Here is a 14,895-nt window from a genome sequence, read left to right on the forward strand (position 1 = left end):
ATAAGTGAAAGATTGTTAGGGTTAATGTCCTAAATTTCGTGGGTCCTGTAATTTGTAATTATAATGTACAAACGATTTATTTATTTAATAAATTTTGAAGAATTTTATTCGACATTTAGTAGCATTAACCCACAAAACTAATAAACTAACATCTGATGTTATCTTCTGGTGACACTACAAATACAACTCGCTTTGTAGATGTTACAATTGTTGTAAAGTGTTTCAAAGGATTTGATCCTGATCATTCATGTAGTAACGGGAGTGTTCTATACAAAAGGATTTGTATAAGACCAGACCACGAAATGAATAGTCTTATTATATAACGCCATTAATAATAGAGACTTACATTTTACTAGGATGACCAAAGGTGACATGACCCTAAATCCTGGGTGAGTTGTGAACTCTTGTCTATGAAGGTGATCCTTTGATTTGTATAAGTGAGAGTGGTAAGATTGCCGACTCAATAAGGCTACCATTTTGGTGATTCGTCTGATTGAGGAACTAGGACACAGCTATACAAGATGGAATTCACTCATTCCCTAATGTCGGGATAAGTAAATAAATTATTCCCTTAAGGGCTGATTCAGGGCTTGAATAATGTGGCGTCACACCCTCTCTTGGCCTGAAAGAAGTTTAGTCATAGTTGGACTATGACTTATTGTTCATTAGAGGGATCAATGGTACTTAAGAAGTTAGATGTAACTATAGGGGCAAAGCGGTAATTTTGATCCAGCTGTACTTGTGAGTAATTTTTGAAGGGTCATCACACTGTTGTTGACTGGTTATATCCAATGGATACAGAAATATATTTGTAGTGCAAAAAGTGTAGTTGTTTTTAGTGGAATGACCAGTAGTTAATGGAAGTTGTGTAATTTAATTGAAGGAGTTTAATTAATTATCCAAGTATCATTAGAGCTTCAATCTACAGGTCCATAGGGTCTCCTCTGTAGCTCAACTAAGATTAATTGATAATTATTTTTGGATTAATTTGAATTGTTCAAATTAATTGAGTGAATTAATTATATATGATATAATTAATTTAAAGCAGTTATATATGATATAATTAATATAGTGTATTTGATACATTATAATATAAAATTTAATCTGAGAGGATATAAATATTGTAATATGATTCAAATATTAATTATATGAATTAGATTCATATATTTAATATAAATTTGATTTATATATTGAGAGAATTCAAACTATAGGTTATATTATATTTGATATAATGTAAACTATAAGTTATATGTTATATTAGATATAACATATAGTATATATATGTTATATATTAAGGTGGTTAATGTATAATAATATATTAAATAAATTAAAATTTTTAATTTATTTTAATTTTAAAATTATTTTAATTTTAAATGAAGGGAGTTATTTTCAACTTCTTCCCCATTTTCTCTCAATATTGTGTGTGGGGTGGTTTTAGAGGATGATCTTGTTCTTCCCCAGAGATCAACACAGAATGTCTATGTGTAAAAGAAGATAGATCTGTCCTGCAAATTTGTCTTTTTTTTCAACAAAATTATTCTCTCTCTCATTCCAAAATCAATAGAGAAGCTCACAACTCTCTCTGTAATTCTTAATCATCTAAAGAGAATACAGAGGGCTCTCTTTTGGTGGTGTCCAAATATTGGATTGCGGTTACTGTATTTTGGTGAGTTCATGTTCGAAGGAGCTTGACTTGTTCGTGATCAAGGAGAGGAATTCGAGAAGAAATTGTGACTTCAAGGGTAAGTTAATTCTTCAAACCATAATTCTTTCTCCTTGTATAGCATGTTGTAAATTTTGTATTATGCATAATTCTTGTTCTCTATAATTTTAATTACTGTGAAAATTTTAAAGTTGAGACTGATCTCGCTTCCGCTATGGACCTCACAGTCGAGAAAAAACCAATAACCACCCACTTCACATTCTTAATTAATCAAACAATTTTAACTTAATTAACTTAATTATTAATTACAATAATTAATAATTCACTTTAATTAATTAATTTATAAAATTAAATATCTAATATTTAATTATATATTTGAATCTTATTCAAATATGTATCTCTTCTACAAACTCATTGTATAGGATACCCCACTCGCATGTCTTTTCATAAACGATCTGGATCAAATCGCTTGTAACACTAACAACATTTGGATAAGGCACTCAATCTTAATCCATATACTATAGAGCTTTTAGGTTATTACTTGAAACATGATCCACTTGTATGTCCAATACATACTATTTTAAGTCTCATGAAATAACATTGGATAATTGCCGTAATGGATAACTAATTATTGTATATATAAAATATTCAATTATTATATCAAATAATTAATTAACTACAAGGTTTAAGGACATAAATCTCAACAGCAAGTTGGTCTTAAGAACGAACATGACAAAGAGCAAGTTGCTAGGAAATAACTTAATCGCAAATAAAATGGGCATTAATCTCGATATGCTTTATGCGAGCGTGAAACATGGGGTTGTGAGCAAGAGCGGCAACAAAAAGATTGTCACACCATGTGATATGGGAGATGAGAGGTGAACCTGAAGATCCTTCAAATGAGAGAAGGAAACACAGTAACTACCAACAGACTTGCGATCATTAGAGAAAGAGGCCCAATCAACATCAGAATAACCTAAAAGAGACAAAGTATGAACAGGATGAAGAGATAAGCTAAGGTGAAGAGTTCCCCGGAGGTACTGAAGAACAAGCTTGAGAGCATGCCATGGAAGAACAATCGAGTTTTGATTGAATTGACTCAATTTTTTGACGACAAAGGCAATGTCGGGACAAGTGTGTTGCAAAAATTGAAGGGGGCCAAAAGTACTGTGGTAGAGTTGAGGACCAACCATGGGATCACCATTGAATTGAGAGAGTTGTTTGCCCATTATCATAGAAGAAGGAGCTGGCTTGAGATGTCGTAGGTTCAGACGAACCAATAAGTCTTGAAAGCACTTGGCTTGAGACAAAATAAGGCTAGTGTTGGTAAAGTGAGCTTGAATGCCTAAAAAGAAATGAAGACAACCGAGATCCTTAATAGCAAAGGTCCTATGCAAATGCAATTGATGAATATATGGAGGAAGAAGAGCCAAAGAACCTGTTAAAATGATGTGGGTAAAATAAGTGAGCCTTTGGAAGAATGATTCATAAAGAGAGACAAATCAGCCTTGGACTAAGTGAAGTTGCCACGAAGGAGAAACAATGCAATTCCTCATACCAGGCCTAAGGGGCTTGTTTGATACCATAAAGAGCCTTGTGAAGACGACAAACAGTGAGGGAATTGAGGATAAACGTAGCCTTGTGGTTGAGAGGTGTAAACCTCTTCTTTAAGAGTACCATAGAGAAAAAGCATTGCTAACATCCAATTGTGGAATAAGCCCTTTCCATGTGAGGGCCAAAGTCAGAACTAAACAAATAGCGGTCGGTTTAATAACAAGGCTGTAAGTTTCACCATTGTCAATGTCGGGAGTTTCAAGATACCCTTTAGCTACAAGACGAACGTTGTAACGGTGAATGTTACCATCAACATCATGCTTAATCTTGACACCAATTTTGGGTCAACAATGTGTTGAGAAGGAGCCGGAGGAAGTGTGCTGAGAGAAGGTAGATGTAAAAGGAAGAGTGGAAGGTAAGGGAAGCCAAGACAGAATAGTATCTGAAGCATTGGGGTGGTGATTAGGTTGAGTAAAGAATAGGGTGGTATAAGGGAATTCAGTCTCATTGAAGCACACATGGCGAGAGATGTAGATTTTCTAACTAGAAGCAAGACATTTATAACCTTTGTAGTGATCACTGCAGCCAAGAAACACACACTTCTCTGTGTGAAAGTCAAATTTGTGTTGTTGATAGGGCCTTAAACATGGATAACAGGCTGGCCCAAAGGTGTGCAATTGATTGTATTCTAGTTGTTCCCCTTTGAGAACACTAAAGGGCTTTAGTTTTCAAGAACCGGTGAAGGCATTATGTTGATGAGATGAGTGGTTGTGGAAAGCATCCCACCAATAGTGTAAAGGTATATGAGCTTGGTCTTGAAGAGCAAGGCCAGTTTCAACTATATGTCTATGTTTCCACTTTACTCGGCCACCTTGAACAGATTTATAAGGGCAAGAAATCTATATAGCAATACCTTGATTTTGAGGAGATTTACCATATTTACATGTCTCACAAAAATCAGCCTTTGCATTACTTTTAACAAAGATATTACAGCAGTTCGGAATTTGACTTAAAACTCTAGGTGATGGATGGCCAAGTATTTGGTGCCACATATCCTATGTACAAAAAAAAAAATAATTAGACTTTGTCAAATCTTCAAAAGGATGGGCTGGATGAGTAGGAGTCTTCAAGTCAGTAGCTTCTCTTAGGTAAATCACTCGAGCAGCTTCCTTATTTGCAGTGTGTCTAGGCGAGGCTTTGAATGAGGCGGCTTCCAAACGAAATAAACTATGTTCAAGCTTCCCTATTAAGTACACTTCCTTAGACTTCTTTGCCTTAACAAAACAAAGTACATCATGAAATTCAACAAGCACATCAATATCCCGAGTTATTTTTGAAACACTAATCAAGTTCTTTTTCATAAGAGAGACGTACAATATATCTTTAAGAACCACAGACAGTCCTTTACTAGGCAAATTAGAAGTACCGAAGGCAAGAATAGGTAATTTTGTTCCATCACAAACCATAATAGTAGTGGGCCGAAATACCAACCCTTTAGAGTGAGCTTTTATAGCTCAGAGGTCAGAGGATTGCTAGCTCCATCATCAATAATCTTCCACCTTCATGCTCTCTTTTCAGGTTTGTTGCATCATTTATCTGTAGTAGTCCTCTTGTGATCTTGACTGAATACCAAAGTATTCTTGAATAGCATCCCACAAAGGTTTTGCTTCATCATATCCCATAACCTGGGCTGCTACTTCACGAGTGGAGTTGTATAACCACCCAACAAGTAGTTGATAAGCAGCCAGTCATATATCGTATTTCGAATTTGGTAACATCAGGCCTTTGGGTTCATCCTCACATGGAGGGATGATGATTGAATGCTCACGAGGTGGTGTTTTGCCTGTAAGATGCCTTTCCATCTTATTTCTTACACCTCAACACCCCAACGGTGATTATGTCATAACCTTTACTTTTTTTTTCTTTTTTTGTCAACATGAGTTCCTTCTCTTGAACTTCAAATGAGTATCTATACTTTGAACTCTCAAAATATTCATTTGAATTTTTTTTTTATAATTAATCATTTTAGTCTTTGGCCTTTATTTTGCTTTTCACAAATGATAATGCGTCTTCTTCATAGTTCATACTTCATGTATGCATAAACACGTATGTGAAATACATGCAGTAGATACGAGTATTGGACAAATGAATATTAGGTAAGTATAATATATCAATTACTAATGTTTCGTTTGATAATCATTTTGATTTTTGTTTTTGTTTTTAAAAATTAAGTCTATGGACACTACTTCTATTATAAATTTCTTCCTTTGTATCTACTTTTAACCAATGGTTTAAAAAATCAAGCCAATTTTTTAGAATTAAAAAATGTAGTTTTCAAAAAATTGTTTTTGTTTTTGAAATTTGGCTAAGAATTCACATTGTACTTAAGAAATATGCAAACCATGCTAAGAAATGTAGATGATATAGACTTAATTTTAAAAACAAAAACCAAAAACAAAATGGCTACCAAACGAGACCTAAAATGTTGTATATAAATACATAGACCAAAATCAACATTTTAAAAATTAAGGGGGCAAAATGATGGTTATCTTTTTAAGTCTAGAGACTAAAATGAATATTTTGAGAGTCGAAAGACCATTTAAACCAAATAGTTTGTTTTTGTATTAACTTAAATATACATTCTTTAAAAATTATTCATTTTAATTCTGCTCAAGTTGAAATAGTTTAAGGATATGCATAGTTCATCTTTCTTTTTTTTTCTTTCTTTCTTTCTTCTTCTTCTTTTTTTTTTGTGTCGTCTTTTTCCCTATAAGAATAGTTTTTACGGTCTTCCCATTTTTCCTTCATATTATTCATGGTTGAAGTTCATCTCAATTATGGGACAAGATGAGCTGCGTCTAAGCTGAGAAATGAAGTTATCCCCAAAGAATGACCTCAATATTTGACAATGAAAACGACAATAGCCCCGTGACTTTTCAATTGTCAACAATTAAAGTTTCACTCAATATTTGTTAATGGTCGTACTTGTTATTTTACCGTATTTTTCTTAAAGAAAACAATTGAATTCATACGCCAAAATTCAAAAACAATAACAAATTTTTAAAGCCAAATGTTTTTTTTTTTTTTTATTACAATTATATACACTATTTATGCCATATACTTATGAGTGTTTTTGTTATGCAGTGACTTTTTCGGCAGGTTTTGAAAACTAAAAAAAAATTCTCAAACTTGTTTTTTTGTTTTTGAAATTAAGCTAATAATTCACATATTTGTTTAGAAAGGATCGAAAATCAAATTTCAAAAACTGAATGATTATCACATGTGACCTAGTTATCTTTTCCTAGTTTCGAATTTTGAAAAAAAAAAAAAAAAAAAAGAAATCCATAAAAGGAACTAGAAGTAGCATTTATACCTGTTTTAGCAACTTTATCAAGAAAGGAATAAGTACTTGAACTGTTTCATATATGAACTACCTGGTTTTGGTTTACATCATTTGCTAATAGTTACAAAATCATGCATCTCTTACACAATGCTTTCATAATCTTGATTTGCAATTTATCAGGTCTTTCTGTAGCATCATTATATCAACTATAAAGATGAAGGATATTTCTCCTCTGTGGATGCTGTAGAAAAAAGAAAAGAGGTTCAACTGAAATAGATAAATGCAATATTCAACTGACAAGAATAGTCCAATTGAAACAAGGAAACAGACATATGGGGAAGATACAAAGTCAAGGCACAGCTTAGTTTAGAACTCTCTCATCCAACCAAGAAAAACAGAACAAGCCAAAAATTGTTTGAGCAATATTTCAAAGGCATAATAAGCGAAAGATATACACAGAAATGCCTCAAACATTCTGTTTCAGTAACAAAACATCATAATGTTTGTGGAAGAGAGAGAAGGAAAAGGCTGAGAATCTCAAAGAATACTAACTCATTTGCTTTCCGAGTACGAAGATCTGCTTCCTGGATTAGTCCTTTCACTTGTAAATATGGCTTTCAGGTTCTGGAAACAACTGCAGAATGGATTCACCTGTAAATTTGATTTAAGCGACAAAAAATGGTCTGTGGTTACTTTTCAAATTTCCTTTAAGATGAGAAGCAAAATGGCTGTGTGTGTGTGTGTGTGTGTGTGTGTGTGAGAGAGAGAGAGAGTGTACCTTCAAGCTTCTTGTTTGCACAAGTCGAGTGTTAATGTCCTCCAACCTTCTTATTATTTGCCGAAACGTGGGTCTTTTATTTGGCTTCTCATCCCAACATTCCTGAATTAGCCTGTAGATAAGGAAGTGCAGAAATTAAGATCAACTGACTTGACAATTATTAAAAGAACTTTAGCATGCTTTGTCATGAGCCAACCAGAAAAATATTCTAACTAAGAAGATACTTGCAAACAAAAGAAAATATGTCTACTGAAATCTAGTAGGCAAGCAAATAGCATCAAAATGAAAAAGAGGACTTTACTCCTGTATTCCGAGTGCATAACGCTTTGGTGGAGCCATAAATGGTGGGCGTTCATTAGCTATATAAGCTTTCGGTACTTCATTTTCTGGCATTGTTGGAAAAGGTGGATTGCCTTCTATCATCTACATTGATCCCATAAAACATTAGAATGTAATCAGCAAGAGCACATCTGGACCAATATTATGAATTATAAATCCAAAAGCCTAAAATTTTATTCAACACAGTACCCATATATACACTTCAGTAACTCAGTCGATTAAAATAAAGAAAACTGGTGAAAACCTCAAGTTCGTGGATAAAAATTATCCCAAATAAACATTTTGATTGACATAAGCATAACCAACCCCCTAATTTAATTTACAAATGTTTGTGGGGGTGGGGGGACATGGAAAAGGAAAAGGAACAATCAAAGAAATAAATTTTGAAAAATACATATGTTCATCTAGATGACATGTGAATACAAATCAGTAAGCTCAGAAGAAAGCAAAGCAAGTATAGCCTATGAACTTAACTTGGAGAACCCTTCACTAATCAACTGGAAATGATTAACTAACAATGAGGACTGACTATAGAAAGTACCGTTTAACAATTAGACATGCATAGGAAATTTATACTGAAACCTATTGCCTTGCAGCAACGGCAATTATTTTCCTCAGCGAACATAGAAGTCACTCATATATTTGCCAACTAGTATGAAAAATGTATTTGAGCAAAACTAATACGATAGTACTTGTGCATTCAAACTAGTTCATCTGAGGATAATTGACGATGCATGACAATATGTGCACATACAAAACCATAAGAAACAGTCATGGCGAAGAAAAACATGAACTAGACCACAAGTTGGACACTGGCACACATAGGAGAATGATATCTAGAGAAATTTCACCTCTTGCAAGATCAAAGAAAATGAAAATACATCCACTTTTGTATCATATTCTTCATTTTTATAAACCTCAGGTGCCGCATATCGCCCTGTACATGAGAAACCAGCAACTTCAATAAATGGTTACAGAGAATATATACATGCATACATATATAAGAATAGATTGTTGTCCAAATACATGACAACTGCACAAGGGATCTTCATTCTATATTTTCTTATAGTAAAGTGAAAGAATCGTTCAAACTAAGGCCTGGACCAAAATTAAGCATGAACTTCTTAGAAATTAGACATCTGTGACCCAAAGCATTACTGGTGGATAGGTCCAAAGTAGTTTTCCTACGAGTAAGGAGTAAAAAATTTGTCCATATATCTGTAAATTAGAGAGGGTTCGACATCGACATTGAGAATTAATTGATATTTCTGTTATGTTTTACAAATAACTATAAAAAAAGTATCTATTAATCCCACTATCAATATAAATACTAATAACAACATGGATAGCTTAGTTTGGAGCTAAAAGCAATTTAATTATTTATTCAATTTTTTTATATTTTTTTTATTTACAGAAATATCTGTTAGATATTGATATTTTATCGATATATCCATAAATTTAAAATCCTTATATCAATATTTTAATCTAGACCATGATCAGCACAATACATATGTTATAACATTCAACACGATCCCTCTGGGAGGGGGAAGGGAAAAAAAACTAATTTTAGCCAAATTATAAACATACATGAAGTGTCATGACATGTCAGAGCCACAGGTCTGTCTTCTTTAACCCTATTTGAAAATTGTAGAAGTTTGCTGACTCCAAAGTCTGCAACTTTCAGGTGCCCAGAATCATCCCGCAGCACATTTCTGTTGTCTTACTCATAAACAAATAAGCAACCTTCAAAGTTCAAATTGTTCAGCAATTGATAACTTATATCTCATGCCATATTATTATTTAGCATTTGATAACTTACAACTCATGCCAAAGCCAATAGAAGCCTAACTTAAGTCGAAAATAATATTGGGCACTTCAATCTATTGATTACAGTTAATTATAGTTTTTTTTTTAAATAAAAAATAAAAAACAGACTTTTCATTCTCAAAAGAGGGCTACAAAAGGAAGGAGAGATAGGGCATCCCCACACACACACACACATCCCAAAGGGTAACAAAAACAGCATGTGACAACTTGAGTTAATTACAATTAATTATAGTCGTACAGTCTAAATCGTCACCTTCAAGAGTTCAAAGTTTGCAGTCCGTGTAGATTGGCAGTGTATTTCTTTTGATAAATAGATTAACACTATATGGTTGTGAAGGGATTGTTGTGTATTACCATATCAGTCTGTACAATAGTTCCAGACTAATCCAGACAAATATCGCTTCATAAAGACTAGTGATTCTTAGATATCATCGGAAGTAGTTGCTTGCAACCACAGAGTGCCTATTCCAGAAGATGCTCATACTCTTTCTCCCGTAGCTTTCCTTTCTTCACTATCTCGAAAAAGCTATTTGCAAAAAGATTTTTTTTTTTTCTTTTGAAAAGGATACCAATTTACGAAAGGAATCCTGGCATGGCAATTTTAATTTGGATTCTGTCACTTCTTTTTTAGGTAAGAAACTAAGCTCAACCATACATCCACTTGACATGATCTACTCTAACCATTTCACAATTTGTTTTTCATATAACTATCTCTAAAGATGAAATGGTAAGGGAGAAGAGACAAGAACATACGAAGGTTCAAGATCACGATGGATTATTGCTTCAGGTTTATGCTCGTGCAAATAATTCATTCCCCTGTAAAATATATTACAATGATGTTAGTAAGATTATAAAGGCATCCAAAAAAAACCAAGACCATGAAAGAAGAGCCTTTAGAGAAATGAACTCCAATCAAGAAGAATAAGACCTCATGAATAGTTAGATTGTAACATACTGGAGCAAACAACCAACAAATGAAATGGCCATATATACCATAATATGGACAGCACAATACAGTTACATGAATAGTAGAAACTTAGAGCAACAATCTGCGATCAACTTTTCTAACATGGTTTGGGTAGAAGAAATCTAAAATATATAGAATTCATCCAACACTTGTATAGAATTAGAACTGATTAGAAACAAAATCTCGAGTCAAAATGCAGTCTATCCAATGTCATCTTTTGCTATGCAGATAATTCTCTTGGGTGTAAATCCTAACGTGCACCTTCTATCTCATGTGCTCTTTCCATTAATCAGGGGCAATTTTTAGTTCTCTCTTGGTTGAGAACAATATCCAAATCAGTGGTAACGACTTCTTTGGCTGTTTCTAATGAAAACTTGATCTCATCCAAAATCCCATGTAGGATGCTATACGTGTTTTTTCATGACTAAGCCATCCTGAGTGACGAACAAGATAATCCAATTTCAGAACTATGTAAAAATAACTTCTTTCACCTTAAATGCTAGGATCAATATGTGCTCTTGGCAAACATTAGTGATATGAAGTAGATGTAAAACTAGCCCATATCATACTTTTTCACAATTGTTTTTTACTCTAGTAATTGATTAATTTCCAATTTTCCAGACCGGAAAATCAAAACCCTTTCTAACAAATTTAAGGGACATAAAACTGAATAGACCTTGCAATGTCAAGAGCAAACTTTACAACTGTTTCTAGCTTCAAGGAACCTTTACGTTTCAAGAATGCATGAAGGTCCCCCTGGAAAAACAAATAAATTTTTGTGAGAAAAAACAACCCAGTGATATATGAAATGTATAAGGCACTGCAAAAATTGTTTCAAACTGAAACAAGGCATTGAGAGAGTAACTATAAAAAAGCTTCAATATATGACACCAAGATATAAAGAAATAAAAACTTCAGCATGGAAATGTTACCTTCTATCCTACTCAAATATTCCATAAGACGCATTAATTCTTTCTCCAGATTCACTATACCTTGAGACTAATTTCAAGTTGACATCAACTCATACAAGATTGAAAAATTCTAACATATCAAGGCCACTGCCGCACTTTAATCTTACAACATGGTATTATAAAGAAATACTGCTCAGCAGATTTTCTTAGAAACAATTTGAAAGAGAACATACAGTGGTAAACAAAATCATTAGGGAACGCATATAGAATACATCTAGATCATGACATTAATGCATTCAAAAACTGAAACATGCAATCTTAAAATTTCATGAATAGCTATCTATTTCACCATTTTGACTGGTCACTTGAGCATTTCAAATGACAAAGTTTAAAGGAATACAGTGAACGTGAATAACTATTGAATGGTTCCCCAAATAATGAATGTGCTCAAACTTCATATAATAAAGTTGGACAACAGGACAGACCTGGGGCAAATACTCTGTGACAATCATCATTGGACTACTTTGTGTTACAGCTCCCAGAAATTGGACAACATTAGGATGGCGTACCTTCTGAAGTAAAGCAAGTTCATCCCTAAATGCCTTCCTGTTACATTAGAACTTTACTATAAAATAGATAGCAAAAGAGTAAGTTTCCATATCTAACAGAATAGAAGGAAAAGCTGAAGAGCTATCCAAATCTGTGATGGAATTCCAATCATCTGATATGCAGGGAACCCAAGAAAAATTGTGGGGAATTATCCAGTCCACCTCTAATATATATGATGAGTCAACGGAAGCATAGTAAACATAAGAAACAGAAATACTGAATTCAGAAAATCAAACCCACACTTTATCTTCATCAGTGAAAACTTCCTCGCCTAGTGTCTTCACAGCAACTTGAATTCCACGCCATGAAGCACTGCGGAAAGTGCCCTGTGTAATTATATTTAAATGGATTCAGAGGACAAGCAGAAGTGAAGTCAGTTGATTTCTTGTTTCTGATATAAATATATACACACCCAACTTTACTAAGTATACATCAACAAGGTTCTACATTAAGAGAGAATTAGAATAAATTGGCTACATCCTTCAATTTTTTCTTCAAACTGTAATAGGTTTCTTCAATGTGCAACCCACTTATTGATTTCGAGAAGTGTTTAGTTTTTCTAAGTTTGACAATTGGTTCCATAGTTTAGTTAAGATCTATAGCCGACTCGTCACATCCTAGGCTGGATAGGGTAACTTGAAGGAGGGCCATGTCAGAAAAATTCAAGCTGCAACCGAAAGTATGAGGGATCATAAGCCAGATAATATTGACGTAGTTTTAATTGAGATCTAAACATGGAAGCTTTCTAATCTTAGCAAGGCTTTGCCACCATGCTTAGACCAGGAGATAGATTTTTTATAATTGTATTTTGCATTTGAAGGAATGAAAAAGTGATAGAAATTCTTTTGTTCTTTCTAATTCAAAATCCTTAAAGTAGTTTTAATATTAAACTGAACTTTTAAACAGTTAATTCATTTAGAGTTTCCTCCGTTTTTCCTAAACTGTTGAATTTGTTATTATATTAATAAACAAAGAAAAAGTACATCATAAAATAGAACATGTATCAAAGAAATTTGATAGCATTGCGTGAATGCAAGGAGTAGGCAAAAGCTTACTTTTGTAATGTTTACACTCTTAGAAAAATCAAGCTCATCTGGATTGATCTCATATTCTGGAACTTCACGAGCATTTTGCACGAGCATTGGAGCCATCTGGGATACACAGGAGGGAATATTCCCAGTAACTTGTAAGTAGAATGAAAACATAGTAAGGTGAGAAGCACATACAGAAGAAAAGCAATTGCACATCACCTGTGCTGAGTACAGTTTCTTACCGGTAGCTTTGCACCATGTTTCTCTAAGAGTTTGATCACATCATGATTCTTGTAATATATGGCATCTGCAAGAGGCTATTAAACACAAAATAAATCCTAAATTTCCTGATTCTAGAACTCCAAATTCTTCTACCATTCACATTTCTTAACCCAGAATATTAAATATAAACAGAAAAATGGATAATAGGTACCATGAGTAAATGGGATGGTAACCAACTATGAAACTGTTTCTCTTAAAAAGTGGAACAGAACTTCAATTGACAGCATGCATTGACTGCTGTTAGAAGTTACGGTCCATTACATTATCACTAGAAAAACTTGTCATGGCTCAAATCTCCGCCCTTCTTTACATCGTTTGCAAGGAAAGGAAAATTTATATTGTAGGTACTAGACCAATCGATTATGCAATGTCCACCAACATACCAATCTGACTGTTTCCAGACACCTTATTTCATTTTTCAACAACCGTGTTTCAAGCATGTAACATCTGTGGATAAAGAACCAATCAGAAACTAAGACACTGCTAACCTCATTTCATAACACCAGAGGTATTAGTTCAGTTACGAGGCCGAAGTAATAGTACTAATTAAAACAATAAACAACTTCGCTAATGAAAAAATAAAGAAACTAAACCATAAATCGATTCAACTTCAACCAAATATCAAAAGATAATCAACCAAAATTTAAAAATAGACATGGATCCTAAAACTCACCGTGCTGCCCCATTGGTCCTGAACGTCGACCTCCGCACCTCTTTCGAGTAGCAACTCAACGACATCCGGCCGGCCCTGACAAGCAGCAACATGCAAAGAGGTTCGGCCATCAGTGTCGTGAAAATTCACGTCGGTACCCGTATCCAGTAGCTCCCTAATCCCATCCAAGTCACCATCGTTGGCCAAGTACATAAGCTTAATCCTAGGATCAATCGCGATCGAATCATCGAGTTCGTCGGTAACCACAGGCGAACCTTCACGTTCTGGCTTGAGCGAGGACTGTTTGCCAAGTGTGAAACGAGCTCGTACATTAGCATCCATGGACAAATTGCCAGAACCTCGAAAGACGTGCTACAACAGACAAAATCGAAATACTACATTCCTCCAAAATCGTTTCAACAAATGGAATCGAATTCTTTTCCCTCTTTCTGAGCGAACAAAAAAGCTTTATGCGCAAAATTGAGGAGATTCTGAAGGATAGTGAGAATAAAGAAAGTGAAGAAATTAAGATATTTGGCTGGCGATTCTGTTGAGATGGGGACAGTGTCGCTTACACGGCGACTTCGAACGATGAACACCCAACTACGACTCAGTCGGGCCGTATAAAGTAGAATTTTGCAGATTTATGATTTGTCCTTTGTCTTTTTCTCTCTTTTTTTTTTTCTTTTTTTAGTTCACTTATCTCGTTTTCTTTCGCTGTTAGCCAACTTTCCTCGATGGTTATAATTCACTATATCACGTTTCACGAATCACAATAGGCTTCAGATGGATATAGATTCGATAATAGATAGAGACAACTGCAATTTTAATATAAAAAAAATAATAATAATTGAAAATTGGACGAGTGTCTTTACATTTTACTTTTTTTTTTTTTTTTAAACATGATAAAAAAAAACCTTCTGTCTAAAAAATTTGATT

At 33.9% G+C, this 14,895-nt stretch overlaps 1 protein-coding gene across 2 annotated transcripts; it reads right to left on the minus strand.

Annotated features, from left to right (window-relative positions):
- Positions 1–6,562: 6,562 nt before the first annotated feature.
- Positions 6,563–14,682, minus strand: LOC120088344 (Integrin-linked protein kinase family). Of its 2 annotated transcripts, XM_039045568.2 has the most exons (13): positions 13,978–14,682; positions 13,265–13,339; positions 13,047–13,142; positions 12,232–12,317; positions 11,868–11,988; positions 11,148–11,227; positions 10,258–10,320; positions 9,265–9,389; positions 8,529–8,614; positions 7,640–7,761; positions 7,339–7,450; positions 7,113–7,211; positions 6,563–6,801 (listed from the first exon to the last, which is right to left on the minus strand). In XM_039045568.2, exons 1-12 carry the CDS (start codon positions 14,296–14,298, stop codon positions 7,113–7,115), a joined length of 1,386 nt encoding a protein of 461 aa, XP_038901496.1. In that variant the 5' UTR covers positions 14,299–14,682; the 3' UTR covers positions 6,563–6,801. The 2 variants fall into 2 exon arrangements, with proteins under 2 accessions (XP_038901496.1, XP_038901497.1); XM_039045569.2 differs by lacking the exon at positions 6,563–6,801 and having other exon boundaries at positions 6,823–7,211; positions 13,978–14,629.
- Between the last annotated feature and the right edge of the window lie 213 nt (positions 14,683–14,895).

Source organism: Benincasa hispida, chromosome 10 (genome assembly GCF_027475165.1).
Source record: "Benincasa hispida cultivar pf3 chromosome 10, pf3_genome.v1.1, whole genome shotgun sequence".
Classification (NCBI taxonomy): Eukaryota; Viridiplantae; Streptophyta; class Magnoliopsida; order Cucurbitales; family Cucurbitaceae; genus Benincasa; species Benincasa hispida.

Bases quoted from the DNA above. Each gene is read 5' to 3' on its own strand.
- LOC120088344 (XM_039045568.2), bottom strand. From the start codon at position 14,298: ATGGATGCTAATGTACGAGCTCGTTTCACACTTGGCAAACAGTCCTCG. The intron at 8,615-9,264 runs GTATGTTTATAA...TCTCATGTACAG, and splicing joins GACATGTCATGACACTTCAT to GGCGATATGCGGCACCTGAG. The intron at 7,762-8,528 runs GTGAAATTTCTC...GGATCAATGTAG, and splicing joins TTTCTTTGATCTTGCAAGAG to ATGATAGAAGGCAATCCACC.